Source organism: Molothrus aeneus, unplaced genomic scaffold (assembly GCF_037042795.1).
Source record: "Molothrus aeneus isolate 106 unplaced genomic scaffold, BPBGC_Maene_1.0 scaffold_30, whole genome shotgun sequence".
NCBI lineage: Eukaryota > Metazoa > Chordata > Aves > Passeriformes > Icteridae > Molothrus > Molothrus aeneus.
Window position 1 is genome coordinate 5688963 of NW_027098964.1, and position 17795 is coordinate 5706757.

Here is a 17795-nt window from a genome sequence, read left to right on the forward strand (position 1 = left end):
ACTGAGATTGGGCTCCTCTCCCTGTCCTTGGGACCCTCTGGGGCCCCCATTTCCCCCCCACTTTTCCCCTATTTCCCCCATTTCCCAGACCAAGAACCACTTTGGGGCCAACTGTTCCTTCTGGAATTACTGAGATTGGGGCCCCCTTCTCTTTGGGACCCCTGTTTCCCCCAATTTTCCCTGATTTTCCACCATTTCCCAGACCAAGAACCGCTTTGGGGCCAACTTCTCCTTCTGGAATTACCGAGATTGGGCCCCCCCTTCTCTTTGGGACCCCCATTTCCCTGATTTTCCCCAATTCCCCCCCATTTCCCAGACCAAGAACCATTGTGCTCCTTCTGGAATTGCCGAGATTGGGCCCCCCTCTCTTTGGGACCCCCGTTTCCTCCATTTTCCCCAATTTTCCCTGCTTTTCCAGACCAAGAACCACTTTGGGGCCAACTGCTCCTTCTGGAACTACTCGGAGCGCTCCATGGCCGGGCACTGGTCGAGCCAGGGCTGCCGCCTGCTGCGCTCCAACGGCACCCACAGCTCGTGCGCCTGCAGCCACCTGACCAACTTCGCCCTGCTGATGGCACGGAGCCAGAGCGTGAGTGGCACACCTGGGCACGCACCTGGGCACACCTGGGCACACCTGGGCACACCTGGGAACACACCTGGGCACACCTGGGTACACCTAGGAACACACCTGGGCACACCTGGGCACACACTGGGCACACCTGGGTACACACCTGGGTACACCTGGGAACACCTGGGCACACACTGGGCACACCTGGGTACACACCTGGGCACACCTGGGCACACCTGGGTACACCTAGGAACACACCTGGGCACACCTGGGTACACCTGGGAACACACCTGGGCACACCTGGGCACACCTGGGCACACCTGGGTACACCTGGGCACACACCTGGGCACACCTGGGCACACACCTGGGCACACCTGGGTACACCTGGGAACACACCTGGGCACACCTGGGTACACCTGGGTACACCTGGGAACACACCTGGGCACACCTGGGTACACCTAGGAACACACCTGGGCACACCTGGGCACGCCTGGGCACACACCTAGGAACACACCTGGGAACACACCTGGGCACACCTGGGACCACACCTGGGAACACACCTGGGCACACCTGGGCACACCTGGGCACACACCTGGGCACACACCTGGGCACACACCTGGGTACACACCTGGGCACACCTGGGTACACCTAGGAACACACCTGGGCACACCTGGGCACACACCTGGGCACACGTGGGCACACCTGGGCACACACCTGGGCACACACCTGGGCACACACCTGGGCACACCTGGGCACACACCTGGGCACACACCTGGGCACACGTGGGCACACACGGCACACACCTGGGCACACCTGGGCACACACCTGGGCACACACCTGGGCACACCTGCAGTCACCTGAACAACTTCGCCCTGCTCATGACATGGAGCCAGAGCATGAGTGGCACACCTGGGAACACACCTGGGCACACACCTGGGAACACACCTGGGACATCTGATGCACACACCGAGTGACACCTGACCAACTTCCCCCTGATGATGGCCCAGACACAGACTGTGACACACCTGGGATCACCTGGCTGGGGATTCTGGTGGTCCCATCCTGGTGGCCCCTGTCCCATCCTGGTGGTCACTGTCCCTGCCCATGGATCCAGATGACCCCAAACACCCCCTAAAAGCCCAGAATTCCCATTTTCCCCGTTCCCCGCAGTTCCCGGGGCGGCTGAACGAGGTGCTGCTGTCGGTGATCACCTGGGCAGGGATCCTGGTGGCCCTGCTGTGCCTGGGCCTGTCCATCTCGGCCTTCTGCTGCCTGCGGGGGCTGCCCTCGGAGCGCACCACCATCCACAAGAACCTCTGCATCAGCCTCTTCCTCGCCGAGCTGCTCTTCCTCGTGGGCATCGACAAGACGCAGTACCAGGTGGGGCTGGCACACCTGGGGCACCCTGTGCCACACCTGGGGCTCTGGAGGGACAGCCCATGGCACACCTGAGACCCCCGAGGGACCACCCATGGCACCACAGGACCCTCACAGTGACCCTGGGACTGCCCATGGCACACCTGGGGCACCCCGTGCCACACCTGGGGCACCCCATGGCACACCTGGGGCTCTGGGGGGACAGCCCATGGCACACCTGGGACCCTTCATGGCACACCTGGGACCATTGAGGGACAATGCCTGGCACACCTGGGGTTCCCAAGGGACAGCCCATGAATAAAGAGACCCCTGAGGGACAGCCCATGGCACACCTGGGACCCCTGAGGGACACCCCATGGCACACCTGGGACCTTTCATGGCACACGTGGGACCCCTGAGGCACACCTGGGACCCTTCATGGCTCACCTGGGACATCCCAGAGCACCTCTGAGACCCCCAAGGGATCACCCGTGGCACCATGGGATCCTCACAGTGCCCCTGGGGCTGCCCATGAAACACCTGGGACATCCCAGAACAGCCCTGAGACCCCTGGAATGTCCCATTGCACCCCTGTGACACCTGGGATCCCCAAGGGACACCCCATGACACAGCTGGGACATCCCAGGACACCCCGTGGCACATCTGGGACTCCCAAGGGACCACCCATAGCACCCGTCTGGCTGTCCCCATCCCTGTCCCTGTCCGTGTCCCTGTCCCCGTCCCTGTCCCTGTCGCTCTCCCCATCCCCATCCTTGTCCGTGTCCCTGTCCCTGTCCCCATCCTTATCCCTCACCCACTGTCACTGCAGGTGACTTGTCCTATCTTTGGGTGGTCCCCGCTGTCCCTGTCCCCACAGTGTCCCCATCCCCACAGGTGACCTGTCCCATCTTTGGGTGCTCCCTGTCCCATTTTTGGGCAGTCCCTGTCCCTGCACTGTCCCCACACTGTCTCCATCCCCACATGTGGCCTGTCCCACCTTTGGGCACTTCCTTTTGCTGTCCCTGTCCCTGTCCCCACAATGTCTCCCCTGCAGGTGGCCTGTCCCATTTTTGGGCAGTCCCTGCCCCTGTCCCTCTCCCTGTCCCACCTTTGGGCATTCTCTGTCTCCACACTGTCCCCACGCTGTCCCCACATGTCCCCATCCCCGCAGGTGGCCTGTTCCCATCTTTGGGCATTCCTTGTCCCCACACGTCCCCATCCCTGCAGGTGGCCTGTCCCACCTTTGGGCACTCCCTGTCTCTGTCCCTGTCCCTGTCCCTGTCCCTGTCCCTGTCCCACCTTTGGGCATTCCCTGTCCCTGTCCCCACGCTGTCCCCACATGTCCCCATCCCCGCAGGTGGCCTGTCCCACCTTTGGGCACTCCCTGTCCCCACACTATCCCCATGCTGCCCCCATGCTGTCCCCACACGTCCCCATCCCCGCAGGTGGACTGTCCCATCTTTGGGCAGTCCCTGTCCCTGTCCCTGTCCCATTTTTGGGCAATCCCTGCCCCTGTCCCTGTTCCTGTCCCTGTCCCTGTCCCACCTTTGGGCAATCCCTGCCCCTGTCCCTGTTCCTGTCCCTGTCCCTGTCCCACCTTTGGGCAATCCCTGCCCCTGTCCCCACGCTGTCCGCACACGTCCCCATCCCCGCAGGTGGCCTGTTCCCATCTTTGGGCATTCCCTGTTCCCACCTTTGGGCATTCCCTGTCCCCACACGTCCCCATCCCCGCAGGTGGCCTGTTCCCATCTTTGGGCATTCCCTGTTCCCATCTTTGAGCATTCCCTGTTCCCACCTTTGGGCATTCCCTGTCCCCACACGTCCCCATCCCCGCAGGTGGCCTGTCCCATCTTCGCCGTGCTGCTGCACTATTTCTTCCTGGCATCGTTCTCGTGGCTGTGCCTGGAGGGGGTTCACCTGTACCTGCTGCTGCTCGAGGTGTTCGACAGCGACCCCGCCCGCCGCAAGTACTACTACGCGGGGGGGTACTTCTTCCCCGCCGTCGTGGTGGCCGTGGCGGCCGCCGTGGATCACCGCAGCTACGGCACCGACCAGGCGTGAGCAGCGGGGCGGGGCTGGGCTGTGGCCAGGGTGGGGCTGGGTGGGGCTGGTGGGGAAGGGCGGGGCTGGGGTTGGGCTGGGGTGTGGCTGGGTGGGGCGGGGCTGGGGTGTGGCCAGAACATGCCTTGGGTATGGCGGGGGTGTGGCCAGGGCAGGGCTGGGATGTGACTGAGGTGTGGCCAGGGTGGAGCTGGGGCAGGGCTGGGATGGGACCAAGGTATGGCTGAGGTGTGGCCAGGGTGGGACTGGAGCAGGGCTGGGATAGGACTGAGGTGTGGCTGAGGTGTGGCCAGGGTGGGGCTGGGGCAGGGCTTGGATGTGGCCAGGGTGGAGCTGGGGTGTGGCCAGGGTGTGGCCAGGGCAGGGCTGGGGTGTGAGTGAGGTGTGGCCAGAGTGGGGCTGGGGCAGAGCTGGGGTGTGGACAGGGCGGGGCTGGGGTATGAGCGGGGTGTGACCAAGGTGAGGCTGGGGTGGGGCCACACCCTGGTCACACCCCAGCCATGTCTTGGCTCCACCCAGCCCCACCCCAGCCATGTCCTTCCCCATCAGCCCTGCTGGGTGGAGGCGGGACATGTGTAGGGTGTGGCTCAGGTGTGGCCAGGGTGGGGTTGAGGTGGGGCTGAGGTGTGCCAGGACATGGCTGGGATGGGACTGGGGTGTGGTCAGGGCTGTGGCCAGGGTGTGGGCAGGGTGGGGCTGCAGCTGGAATGTGACCAGGGTGTGGCCAGGGTGTGAGCAGGGTGTGCTGGGGTGTGGCTAGGGTGTGGTTTGGGTGTGACCAGGGTGTGGTTTGGGTGTGGCTTCCCCCATTGGGAGTGACCAGGTGGGAATGGAAGGGCTGGGGGCGTGGCCTGAATCAGGGGGCGTGGCTTGAAGAGGGGTGGGGCCACAGGTGCTGCTGTGGGACTCACCAGGTGTGGATGGGGGCTCTGGGGGAGGGGCTTTGTCAGTGGGGTCTGATCCATGGGGGCGTGGTCTCACCCGGTGGGGGGCGTGTCCTCACCCAGTGGGGGGTGTGTCCTGATGATGCCCCACCCCTGGCAGGTGCTGGCTGCGGGTGGACAATTATTTCATCTGGAGCTTCATCGGGCCCGTGGCCTTCGTCATCCTTGTAAGAGGGGGCTTGGGGGTTTTGGGGGGCTGTGGGACCAGAGCTGGACCTTTGTCATGCTCAAATGTGGGGATGAGGGGCTCGGGGGGCTTGATGGGGGTCTGGGGATGGACCTTCCTCATCCTCATATGGGGACCTGAGGGCTTGGGGGGCCTCAGGGGTCTGAGAGGTCTGGGGATGGACCTTCCTCATCCTCATATGGGGATCTGAGAGGGCTTGGGGAGCCTCAGGGGTCTGGGAGGTCTGGGGATGGACCTTCCTCATCCTCATATGGGGATCTGAGAGGGCTTGGGGAGCCTCAGGGGTCTGGGGATGGACCTTCCTCATCCTTGTCCTCATCTGGGGGCTGGGGCAACCCCAGGGGTGTGGAGATCACGCCATGGGGGAGCTGTGGGGTCCCACAATGGCTCTGGGGTCCCCCCATGGCTCTGGGGTGTTGCTGTGTCTCAGGGCAGGTCCTGCAGTGGGTCTGGGGTCCCCTGGTGCCTCAGGGTGGGTCCCACAGTGGGTCTGGGGTCCCTCTGTGCCTCACCTGGGGTCCCCTTGTGGCTCTGGATGGGTCCCCCATGGCTCTGGGATCCCCCTGTGTCTCAAGGTGGGTCCCACAGTGGGTCTGGGGACCCCCTGTGACTCTGGGTCCCCCTGTGTCTCACCTTGGGTCTCCCCATGGCTTTGAGGTCCCCCCGTGTCTCTGGGGTGTTGCTGTGTCTCAGGGCAGGTCCCACAGTGGGTCTGGGGTCCCCCGTGGTTCTGGGGTCCCCTCCTGGCTCTGGGATCCCCCTGTGTCTCAGGGCAGGTCCCACAGTGGGTCTGGGGTCCCACGGTGGCTCTACGGTCCCCTTGTGTCTCACCTGGAGTCCCCCGTGGCTCTGGGGTCCCTCCATGGCTCTGGATCCTCCCATATCTCACCCGGGGTCCCCCCATGTCTCTGTGTCCCCCCCGGCTCTGTGTCCCCCGTGTCTCACCCGGGTTCCCACAGGTGACGCTGGTGTTCCTGCTGGTGACCCTGCACAAGATGCTGCGCAGCTCGGCCGCCCTCAAACCCGACTCCAGCCGCCTGGACAGCATCAGGTGAGGGACCCCAAACAGGGCCCTACAGGGGGAACCCCAAACGGGACCCCCAAACTCGGGGGAACTCCAAACAGGGAGGGATGGACCCCAAGTGGGACCCCACAGGGGGAATCCCAAATGGGACCCCGAAGGGAAACCCCAAACAGGAACCCCGAGCTGGGGGGGACTCCAAATGGGGGGGGGAATGGACCCCAAATGGGACCCCAAAGGGGGAACCCTAAATGGGACCCCACAGGGAGGAACCCCAAACGGGACCCCTGAACTGGGGGAGTCTCCAAACGGGGGGGAATGGACCCCAAATGGGAGGGATGGACCCCAAATGAGACCCCTGAACTGGGGGACCTGCAAAGACAGGAGGGACCCCAGATGGGACCCCGTATGGGCACTCCCAAATGGGGGGACCCCAAATGAGACCCCCTGAGTTCAGGGGGGCCCAAATGAGATCCCAAACAGGGGGAACCCAGGTGGGACCCCTGAATGGAGGCATCCCAAACAGGACCCCAAAGACGCAGGGAGGGACCCCAAAACGGGGCCCAACTCCTCTAGAGCTCCCTGGCTGTGGGTGCTGGGGATCCCAGTACGCTCCCAGTCCCTCCCAGTGCCCTCCCAGGGCCTCTGACTGCCCTCCAGTCCCTCCCAGTACCCTCCCAGTGTCCCCCCCCTTGTCTCCCAGTACCCTTCAGTCTCTCTCAGTCTATCCCAGTCCCCTCACTCAGGATCTCTGGGTGCCCCAGTGCTCCCCAGTCCCCTCCCAGTGCTCCCCAGTCCCTCCCAGTTCTTCCCAGTGCCCCCAGTGCTTCTGACTGCCCTCCAACCCCTCCCAGTACCCTCCCAGTGCCCCCAGTGTTTCCCTGTACTCTCCAGTCCCCTTCCACTGCCTTCCAATGCCCTCCAGCTCCACCCAGTCCCCTCACTCAGGATCTTTGGGGGTCCCAGTGCTCCCCAGTCCCTCACAGTGCTCCCCCGTCTCTCCCAGTCCATCCCAGTGCTCTCCAGTCCATCCCAGTGCTCCCCAGTCCCCTCCCAGTGCTCCCCAGTCCCTCCCAGTCCATCCCAGTGCTCCCCAGTCCCTCCCAGTCCGTCCCAGTGTCCCCAGCTGACCGGGGTGCCCTGCAGGTCGTGGGCTCTGGGGGCCATTGCGCTGCTGCTGCTGCTGGGGCTCACCTGGGCCTTCGGCCTCCTCTTCGTCACCCGCGAGTCCGTGCTGACGGCGTCGCTGTTCACGGCCTGCAACGCCCTGCAGGGCACCTTCATCTTCCTCTTCCACTGCGCCCTCCAGAAGAAGGTGCAGGGGGCACTGGAGGGACTGGGAGGGACTGGGAGGGACTGGGAGAAACTGGGAGGAACTGGGAGGCACTGGGATACACAGAGATCGTGGGTAAGGGACACTGGGAGGGCACAGGGGGGACATTGGTCAAGTACCTTCATCTTCCTCTTCCACCGTGCCCTCCAGAAGAAGGTGCAGGGGGCACTGGAGGGACTGGGAGGGACTGGGAGAAACTGGGAGGCACTGGGAGGTAGTGGGACCCCCAGAGATCAGGAATGAAGAGACTGGGAGGACACTGTGTAGGCACCTTCATCTTCCTCTTCCACTGTGCCCTCCAGAAAAAGATTTGGGGGGCACTGGGAGAGACTGGGAGGGACTGGGACAGTATGGGAAGCTACTGGGTTGTTACTGGTGGGCACCCAGTTGCACCAGGAGTTCAGGAAGGGTCTGGCACTGGGGGCACTGGGAGGTTACTGGGGTGAACTGGTGGGTATTGACCCCCCCAGGAGCCTCCCAGATGCATGGAGAGCAGCACTGGGAGCACTGGGCATTACTGGGGGGCACTGGTGTGTTACTGGGTGTTGCTGGTGTGAACTGGTGTGTTACTGGGGGTCACTGGTGTGCTACTGGGTTATTACTGGTGTGTAACTGGTGTGAACTGGTGTGTTACTGGGTGTTACTGGGTGTTGCTGGTGTGTTACTGGATGTTACTGGGGTATTACTGGTGTGTTACTGGGTGTTGCTGGTGTGTTTACTGGGTATTACTGGTGTGTTACTGGTATGTTACTGGTGTTCCTGGTGTGTTCCTGGTGTTCCTGGTGTGTTCCCGGTGTGTTCCTGGTCTTCCTGGTGTGTTCCTGGTGTGTTCCTGGTGTGTTCCTGGTGTATTACTGGTGTGTTCCTGGTGTGTTACTGGTGTGTTCCTGGTGTATTACTGGTGTATTACTGGTGTGTTACTGGTGTGTTCCTGGTGTATTACTGGTGTATTACTGATGTGTTACTGGTGTGTTCCTGGTGTGTTCCTGGTGTGTTCCTGGTGTATTACTGGTGTGTTCCTGGTGTGTTCCTGGTGTGTTCCTGGTGTGTTACTGGTGTGTTCCTGGTGTATTACTGGTGTGTTCCCGGTGTGTTCCTGGTGTGTTTCTGGTGTGTTTCTGGTGTGTTCCTGGTGTGTTCCCGGTGTGTTCCTGGTGTGTTCCCGGTGTGTTCCTGGTGTGTTACTGGTGTGTTCCTGGTGTGTTCCTGGTGTGTTACCAGTGTGTTTCTGGTGTGTTCCTGGTGTGTTTCTGGTGTGTTTCTGGTGTGTTCCTGGTGTTACCGGTGTGTTCCTGGTGTGTTTCTGGTGTGTTCCTGGTGTCACAGGTGTCCCTGTGTGCTCCCCAGGTGCACCGGGAGCTCAGCAAGTGCCTGCGGCACTCGGGGTGTTGCCTCAGGGGCCCCCCCGGCACCTCCCTGGGCGCCCTCAAACCCTCGGCCGCCCGCGCCCACCCCCGGTACTACAGCGGCACCCAGGTGGGGACCCCAAAAACACCTCAAAACACATCAAAACCACCCCAAAACAGCCCAAAACTACCCCAAAAACCTCCCCCTAAACCCCACCCCCAGTACCACAGTGGCACCCAGGTGGGGAGCCCGGAAACACCCGAAAACACCCCAAACCAGCCCAAAACTACCCCAAACCAGCCCAAAACTACCCCAAAACCCTCCCCTAAGCCCCAGCCCCCGTACTACAGCAGCATCCAGGTGGGGACCCTGAAAACACCCCAAAACACCCCAAAAACCTCCCCCTAAACTCCACCCCTGGTACTATAGTGGTGTCCAGGTGGTCACCCTGAAAACACCCCAAAACACCCCAAGGACACCCCAAAACCCTCCCCTAAACCCCAGTCCAGGTACTACAGCAGCACCCAGGTGGGGACCCCCAAAAACCCACTTGACCCACACAAGAAAAACCCCCAAACATTCCCCTGGTACTACAGCAGCATCCAGGTGGGGAGCCCCAAAAATCCCCCCCTGATAGGACAGGGGGGTCTTTGAGGGATCTCTCACAGAGATAGGGGCCCATAGCTCTGAAAAACCCCAAATCCCACAGACAATCCTATAGACACCCTCCCAGAGCCCCCCCCCAAATCTCACAGAACCCCCACCCTTAGACCCCCCCTCAAGAAACCCCATCCCATTACAGAGAGCCCCCCATCTCAGACACCTCCCAGAGACACCCCAATCCCATTAACACCCACCCAGAGACCCCATATGGGACTGGGGAAGGTCTCTGGGGAGGGTTTATGGGATTTCCAATTCCTTTTTCTTTCATTTTTCTGCTGTTTTTTACTCACATTTCCCACCTTTTCTGTTTTTTCTTTTCCTGTGCTTTTTCTTTCCTTTTCCACCCTTTTTTCTCTTCACATTTCCTGCCCTTTTTTAATATTGTCTCTTTCATTTATGACTCTTCTCACCTTTTCCACCCTTCTCTATTTCATTTTCCCAATGTCTTTCCCTCACAATTCCAGCTCTTTTTAATTTTCTTTTTTCCACCCTTTCCCCTCACATTTCCCACCTTTCTTTGTCTCACATTCCCCACACTTTTCCACCTCAGGTTTGCCACCCTTTTCCCTTCACGTTTTCCACCCCTTTCCCCCTCATGTTTCCCTCCATTTTCCCCCTCACTTTTCCTGCCCTTTCCCCCTCACATTTCCCGCCTTTTCCCCTCACATTTCCCACCCTTTTCACCTCATGTTTCCTGCTCTTATTCCCTTCACATTTCCAGTCCTTTCCCCCTCATATTTTCTGCCCTTTCCCCCTCACATTTTCCACCCTTTTCCCATTCACTTTTTCCACCTTTTTCTCCCCTCATGTTTCCTGCCATTTTTTTTCTCTTACCTTTCCCACCCTTTTTACTCCCCAGGTTTGCAACCCTTTTCTCCTCACGCTTTCCACTGTTTCCCCCTCATGTTTCCCACCCTTTTCACCACACATTTCCTGCCCTTACTCCTTTCACAATTCCCCCCCTTTTCCCCCTCAGATTTCCCATAACTTTTCCCACCTTTTTCTCCTCTCACATTTCCCACTTTTTTTGCCCTCACATTTCTCCACCTTTTTGGCTTCCCATATCCTGCCTTTTCCCCCTCACGTTTCCCACCCTTTTCCCCTCACATTTCCCACTCTTCACCTCACGTTTCCTTCTCTTATTCCCTTCACATTTCCTGCCCTTTTCCCCCTCATGTTTCCCACTTTTTTGTCCTTACATTTTCCACCCCTTTCCCCCTCATGTTTCGCCTCCATTTCTCCCCTCACCTTTCCTGCCCTTTTCTCCCCTCACGTTTCCCTCCCTTTTCTCCCCTCACATTTCCCACCAATTTTCCTCTCACATTTCCCACTTTTTTTGCCCTCACATTTCCCACCTTCTTGGCTTCCCATATCCTGCCTTCTTCCCCTCACATTTCCTGCCCTTTTCCCCTCACCTTTCCCACCCTTTTCACCTCACGTTTCCTTCTCTTCTTCCCTTCACATTTCCTGCCCTTTTCCCCCTCATATTTCCCACTTTTTTGCCTTTAGGTTTTCCACCCCTTTCCCCCTCATGTTTTCCGCCCTTTTCTCCCCTCACCTTTCCCGCCCTTTTCTCCCCTCACGTCTCTCACCATTCTTTCCCACCCTTTCCCCCCTCAGATTTGCCGCCCTTTTCTCTTCATGTTTTCCACCCCTTTCCCCCTCATGTTTCCCTCCATTTTCCCCCTCACTTTTTCTGCCCTTTTCCCCTCATTTTCTTGCTTTTTCCCCCCCTCACATTTCCCACTGTTTTCCCCTCACATTTCCTGCCCTTTTCCCCTCACATTTCCCACCCTTTTCCCCTCACGTTTCCCACTCTTCACCTCACGTTTCCTTCTCTTATTCCCTTCACATTTCCTGCCCTTTTCCCCCTCATGTTTCCCACTTTTTTGTCCTTACATTTTCCACCCCTTTCCCCCTCATGTTTCGCCCCCATTTCTCCCCTCACCTTTCCTGCCCTTTTCTCCCCTCACGTTTCCCTCCCTTTTCTCCCCTCACGTTTCCCACCAATTTTCCCCTTATCTTCACCACCCTTTTTTCTCCTCAGATTTGCCACCTTTCCCCTTCACATTTTCCAGCCCTTTCCCCCTTATGTTTCCCTCCATTTTCCCCCTCACTTTTTCTGCCCTTTTCCCCTCATGTTTCTTGCCTTTTCCCCTTCACATTTCCCACTGTCTTCCCCTCACATTTCCCACCTTTTTCACCTCACATTTCCTGCTCTTCTTCCCTTTACATTTCCTGTCCTTTTCCCCTCATATTTCCTGCCCTTTCCCCCTCATATTTCCTGCCCTTTCCCCCTCACGTTTCCCTCCCTTTTCTTCCCTCACGTTTTCCACCATTTTTTCCCTTACCTTTTCCACCCTTTTTTCTTCTCAGGTTTCCCACCCTTTTACCTTCACCCCTTTCTACCCCTTGTCCCCTCATGTTTCCCTCTATTTTGCCTCTCACTTTTCCTGCCCTTTTCCCTTCATGTTTCTTGCCTTTTCCCCCCCATATTTCCCACTGTTTTCCCCTCACATTTCCCACCCTTTCCCCTCAGGTTTCCTGCTCTTATTCCCTCCACAATTCCCACCCTTTTCCCCCTCATATTTCCCACCTTTTTATGATTAAGTTTTCCACCCCTTTCCCCCTCACCTTTCTTGCCTTTTTCTCCCCTCATGTTTCCTGCCATTTTTTCTCTTACCTTTCCCACCCTTTTTTCCCCTCATATTTCCCACCCTTTTCCCCCTCACATTTCCCATCCCTTTTCCCCCTCATATTTCCCATCCCTTTCCCCTCCCTTTTTCTACTCTTTTCCCCTCAGGCTTTAAATACTTTTTCCATCACTTTTCCCTGCCCCTTTTCTCAACTTAAATCCTGGGGCTGCTACACTTCCCTCATCCCTCTTCGAGCCTGTCAATCATTCAGAGGGGCTTTTCCTGCCTGTCAATCACTCTGAGGGGCTGATCCTGCCTATCAATCACTTTTATTCCTGCCTGTCAATCACTCTGAGGGGCTGATCCCGCCTGTCAATCATTTTTATTCCTGCCTGTCAATCACAGAGGCCGCCTGTCAATCACTCTAGTCCTGCCTGTCAGTCCCACACACACCCAAGACCCCTCAGAGCCTCCTGATTCCCCATAGCCCCCCAAATCACCCCCCAAATTCATGCCCAGCACTACAGCAGCACCGAGGTTGGGACTCCCAACCCCCCCAAAAGACCCCTCACCCCAAAAAAGCCCAAAGCCCCCAAACCCACTCCACACCCAGGATCCTCCCCATGGCACCCTCAAATCCCCCGTGAGAGACCCAGATCATCCCCCAGATGCAGATGTGCCCCCTCCAGACCCCTCAAGTCTCCCTGTGGCACCCCAAGATCCCCCTGTGTTACCCCAAAACCCCCTGAACCCAAAATCTCCCTCAGACCCCGCCAGGCTGTGGGTGTTGGATGTGGGGACACCTTGGGGGTATTCTGGCATGGCTGGGGGGTTCTGGGGTGGTTTTGGGGAGTTCTGGGGGTCCCAGCCCCACCGCTGTGCCCCCAGAGCCGGATCCGGAGGATGTGGAATGACACGGTCCGGAAACAGACGGAGTCCAGTTTTATGGGGGGAGACCTGAACAGCACCCCAACCTTGAACCGAGGTGAGACACCCCCAAAAAACACCTCAGAACACCCCCACCCCCAAAACACCCCTCCCAGAGACCCCAGAGACCCCAGAGACCTTCCTCCACCCTGAACAGTGGTGAGACCCCTCTCCAAAACCCCCACAGGACCCCAAAGATCCCTCTGGGCCCCCTCAGACCTCCAGAAACCACCCAGGGCCCCTTTCCAGACCTCCTGAGATGCCTTGGATCCACCTCAGACCCCTGAAACGCCTCACCCCTACCCCAGGACCCCAAAAACCCCTCTGGGATGCATTTGGGGACCCCCCCAGACACCCTGGGACCCCTCTGATCCCCCACAGGTCCTGGGGTCCCCTAAGACCCCTCATGCTCCCCAGACTCCACTCACAGCACCCAGGTGAGGATCCCAAACACACCCCAAAACACCCCAAGATCCCCCCGGAGCTTGGGCACCCCCTCCTGGGGTCCAGGGACCCCCCCCAGGGTATTGGCGACCCCCCAAATTTGGGGACCCCCCCCATTATTTGGAGTCCCCTTACTTTGGGGGCCCCTCTGTGTTTTGGGGACCCCCAGGGTATCAGGGAACTCCCCAGGTTTTGGGGACCCCCCCAGACCCCCTCAGGGGTTTTGGGGACACACGGGGGTGTCCAGCCCCTCCCCAAGTTTTGGAGACCCTTCCAGGACACTCTTGGGACCGCCAGGACCCCCCCAGACCCCCCCAGCCCCCCGTGTGTGACCCCCTCCCCTCTCCGCAGGGTCGCACCTCCTGCCCAACCCGGTGCTGCCGCCGCGGGGGGGGTCGAGCCCCTACAACACCCTCCTGGCCGAGGGGGGGGGCTTCACCCCTGCCTCCCCCCCCGCCTTCACCGCCCCAGGTGGGTCTGGGGGCCACGACCCCCCCAAACTGCCCTCAAACCCTCGGGACGCCCCGGGACCCTCCCCCAAATCCTTCCTCCCTCAGCCCCCCTCGGGTGGGTTCAGGGGGGGGTTTGGGGGGTCCTGGGTGCTCCCACCTGAACACCCCAGTTTCAGCCCCCGGGGGGGCAGCTGGTCCCACAGAATTGCCCCACGCCCACTGGATCCCCCCAAAATCCCCCCACAGCCCCTGCCCCCAAGGGGGAATGGGGGGTTCGGGGGGTCCTGGCTGCTGCATCCCCCATAATTTCAGCCCCTGGGTGGGAATGGGGGGATTTTCCTGCTCCCCACAGCTGCCCCCCACCTTCTGCACCCACAACCCCACAGAGAGGGACAGAGGGGTCCTGACTCCACACAGCCCCAGATTCCCCACAATGTCCCCAAATGTCCCGCCTGTGGGGTAATGGGGGGTGCTGGGGAATTGGGGCAGACTGGGGGGGAATTGGGGGTGTTTGGGGTGGGTCATGACCCCCCCTAAGTGCTGCCTCTGTCCCCAGGGAGCTTCCGTGACACCAGTAAGTGCTACCCCATGACCCCCCTGTGCCCCTCCTTGTTCCCCCCCAGCCCCCCATTTGCCCCCTACACCCCTCACTGACCCCCCCAACCCCCCCAGACCCACTCTGTGACCCCCCCACCCCCCCTTTAGCCCCCAGATCCCTCAGCTGGTGCCCCAAACCCTGCCCCAATCCCCCAGACCCCACCACAGACCCCCCAAACCTGCCCAAACCCCCCCAATCCCCCCAGACCTTTTCACAGCACCCCCAACTCCCCCTGTATCTCCCCAGCCCTACAGAATGACCCCCTAGACCCCGCCACTGACCCTCCCAAACCCCTTCACTGACCCTCCAAGCCCCTCAATGACCACCTCCAGACCCTCTGCTGAACCCTCAAGCCCCCCAATGATCTCCCACACCGCCCACGGATCCTCCAAGGCCCCCAATCATCACCCCCAGACCCCCCCACTGACCCCCCCAAGCCCCCCAATGACTCCCCAGAACCCAACTGACCCCCAAAGCCCCCAGTGATGTCCCAGACCCCCTCACTGACCCCCCCATCTCCGCACTGACGCCCCCCCCGTCCCCGCAGAGCCCCCCCGGGAGCCCCCGGAGCCGCTGCCCCTCAACGGCAACTTCAACAACAGCTACAGCCTGCGGGGGGGCCCCGAGGGGGGGCCCGGGGGGGTGGCCCCGGGCCGGGGGGGATGCCCGGGGGCCCCCCCGGACGCGGCGGCGCTGGAGAAGATGATCATCTCGGAGCTGGTGCACAACAACCTGCGGGGAGGGGGCTCCGCGCACGGGGGGCCCCCCCCGCCGCCGCCGCCCCCCCCACCGCCCCCCCCGCCCCCCGCCGAGCCCCCCCCCGGCGCCCCCGAGCTGGGGCTGCTCTACCAGGAGCTGGCGCGGGGGGGGCCGGGCGGGCTGGGGCCCCCTCCCGACCCTCCCCGCGACCCCCGGCACCCCCCCCCGCCGCGGGACTACCCCGACAGCAGCCCCGAGGGGCCCCCACCCCCAGCGCCCCCCTACCTGGGGGGGCCCCCCCGCGCACCCCCCCCCAACCGCCGGCACAGCCCCGAGACCTTTGGGGGGCCCGAGGGGGGCGTGGGGGGGGCCGAGCCCGACGGGCAAATGCAGCTGGTGACCAGCCTGTGAGACCCCCGGGCGGGGGGGCACACGGGACCCTCCCTCATGCTGGGGGCTCGGGGCACGCAGGGGGCACGGGGTCACCATGGGCTCCCCCCCTTGCCAGGGGGTCCGGCCTTGCACGGGGATGTGGCTGGGGGGGACGTGGGGGGCTGGGCTTGCACGGGGACCCCCCCTTGCTCGGCGCTCTGGGGGCACACAGGGGTCTTGCCCTGAGCAAAGACCCCTCCTCGCATGAGGGTCTGGCCTCACACGGGGGTCTGGCCTCACACGAGGGTCTGGCCCGAGCCCCGACCCCCTCACGCGAGGTCTTGTCCTTATGGGGGGGGGGTGGCCTCGCGCGAGGGTCCAGTGGCACTCAAGGACCCCCACCCTGCACGAGAAGGCAGCTCCCAGCAACGAGCCAGCCTTGCACGAGGACCTGGCCGCCACCAGAGGGGACAGCGCGGTCCCAGGGGCTCGCACGAGGAGCTGTGGTGGCACCAGGGCACGGTGTCACACGAGGAGCTGGGGTCGTGCAAGGCCGTGGTGTCACACGAGGAGCCGTGGGGGCACCAGGCTGCGGTGTCACACGAGGACCTTGCACAAGGATCCATCATCTGGCGCCACACATGGGGACCTCACCCAAGGAACCACCTGGTGTCACCCGAGGATCCAGGTGGCGCCACACGTGGGGACCTCGCCCGAGGATCCAGGTGGCGCCACACGTGGGGACCTCGCCCGAGGATCCAGGTGGCGCCACACGTGGGGACCTTGCTTGGGGACCTCGCTCAGCCGTGTCCCCCCTCGCACCAGGACCTCGCACCAGGACTTTGCACCCGGACCTTGCACGGGGCCCCCCCTCGTGCCCCTGCCCCCGTGTGGGGGCGTTTTGGGAGGATCCCTCAGCCACATTCTGGGGGCCCCCCCAAAAGCCATCCCAGGGGGGCCCCGGTGGCCTCGGCAGCACCGAGCCGCGGGGGGGCACTGACAGCCCCCCAAACTGAGGGGTCCCCCCACAGCAGGGGCCCCCCGAAATGGGGACCCCCCCACAAAGAGACACATTTTCCTTGTAATATAGATGTAAATGGACCAGCCCTACCCCCCCACCCGGGAAACTGAGGCACGGGGGGGCCTCCCCAAAACCACCCCCCCTCTCCGGGGGTCCCCCTAATCCCAGCGGGGCCCCCCTGGAAGCACAACCCCCCCAGCTGGGGTGGGCCTCGCCATGCTGTACATAGGGATGGGGGGGGCCTCCAAAATCGGGGGGGGGCAGTGGGGACCCTTTAACAGTTCTGGGAACCCCCCTCCAAAATTGACGGGACCCCACAATCTGGGGACACCCCCCAGGGCTTGGGGATCCTTCCTGGGGTATTGAGACCCCGCCCACATTTTGGGGACCCCTCCCCCCCGGGTACTGGGGACCCCCAAGTTCTGAGGATCCACAGTGAACTTGGGGACCCCACAGGACTGAGGGTCCCCCATACTTTGGAGACCCCCCCCCCAGAGCTTGGGCGCCCCCTCCTGGGGTCCAGGGACCCCCCCCAGGGTATTGGGGACCCCCCAGATTTGGGGACTCCCCCCCCCCCCAGTATTTGGAGTCCCCTTCCTTTGGGGGCCCCTCTGTGTTTTGGGGACCCCCAGGGTATCAGGGAACTCCCCGGGTTTTGGGGACCCCCCAGACCCCCTCAGGGGTTTTGGGGACACACGGAGGTGTCCAGCCCCTCCCCAAGTTTTGGGGTTCCCCTCCCCCCTCTCTTAGCATGGGGGGACCCCAAAACTTCCTCAGGGACCCCAAATTTGGGGGTGCAGAGGGGAAAACCCCCTCCCCCCCACCCCCAGATCTTGGGGTCCCCCCTCCCCTCCCCGGGTTAGGGGGGGTCCCTCCCTTCCCCTCTCCCCCCCCCCCCCCCCCAAATTCTGCCAAACCAACTTTGGGTCGAGTGCGTCAAACCAACGAAACCGGAGCCGGAGGGGACGCGGGGCCACCAAGGGCCACCAAGGGCCACCACGGGCTACTGGCGTCACTGTGGGGTCACTCAGAGCCACCAACAGGACCATCAAGGGGCCACCCAGGGCCACCACAGGGTCACTGTGGCCACCAAGGGGACGGCCAGGGCCATCAAGGGTCGCCAAGGGCCACCGGACGGTCACCACAGGGTCACCAGGGCCACCATG

At 61.7% G+C, this 17795-nt stretch overlaps 1 protein-coding gene across 1 annotated transcript in view; it reads left to right on the plus strand.

The window, feature by feature from the left end:
* The window catches only part of LOC136569922 (adhesion G protein-coupled receptor L1-like), a 54421-nt gene extending 38774 nt beyond the window's left edge, over positions 1-15647 (plus strand). Inside the window, exons 13-23 of the mRNA XM_066570276.1 lie at positions 419-589; positions 1739-1948; positions 3761-3981; positions 5030-5096; positions 6076-6167; positions 7284-7452; positions 8818-8946; positions 13005-13101; positions 13839-13958; positions 14496-14513; positions 15085-15647. Coding sequence (XP_066426373.1) covers positions 419-589; positions 1739-1948; positions 3761-3981; positions 5030-5096; positions 6076-6167; positions 7284-7452; positions 8818-8946; positions 13005-13101; positions 13839-13958; positions 14496-14513; positions 15085-15647 — 1857 coding nt within the window. The remainder of the gene's footprint in view (positions 1-418; positions 590-1738; positions 1949-3760; positions 3982-5029; positions 5097-6075; positions 6168-7283; positions 7453-8817; positions 8947-13004; positions 13102-13838; positions 13959-14495; positions 14514-15084) is intronic.
* Positions 15648-17795: the final 2148 nt, after the last annotated feature.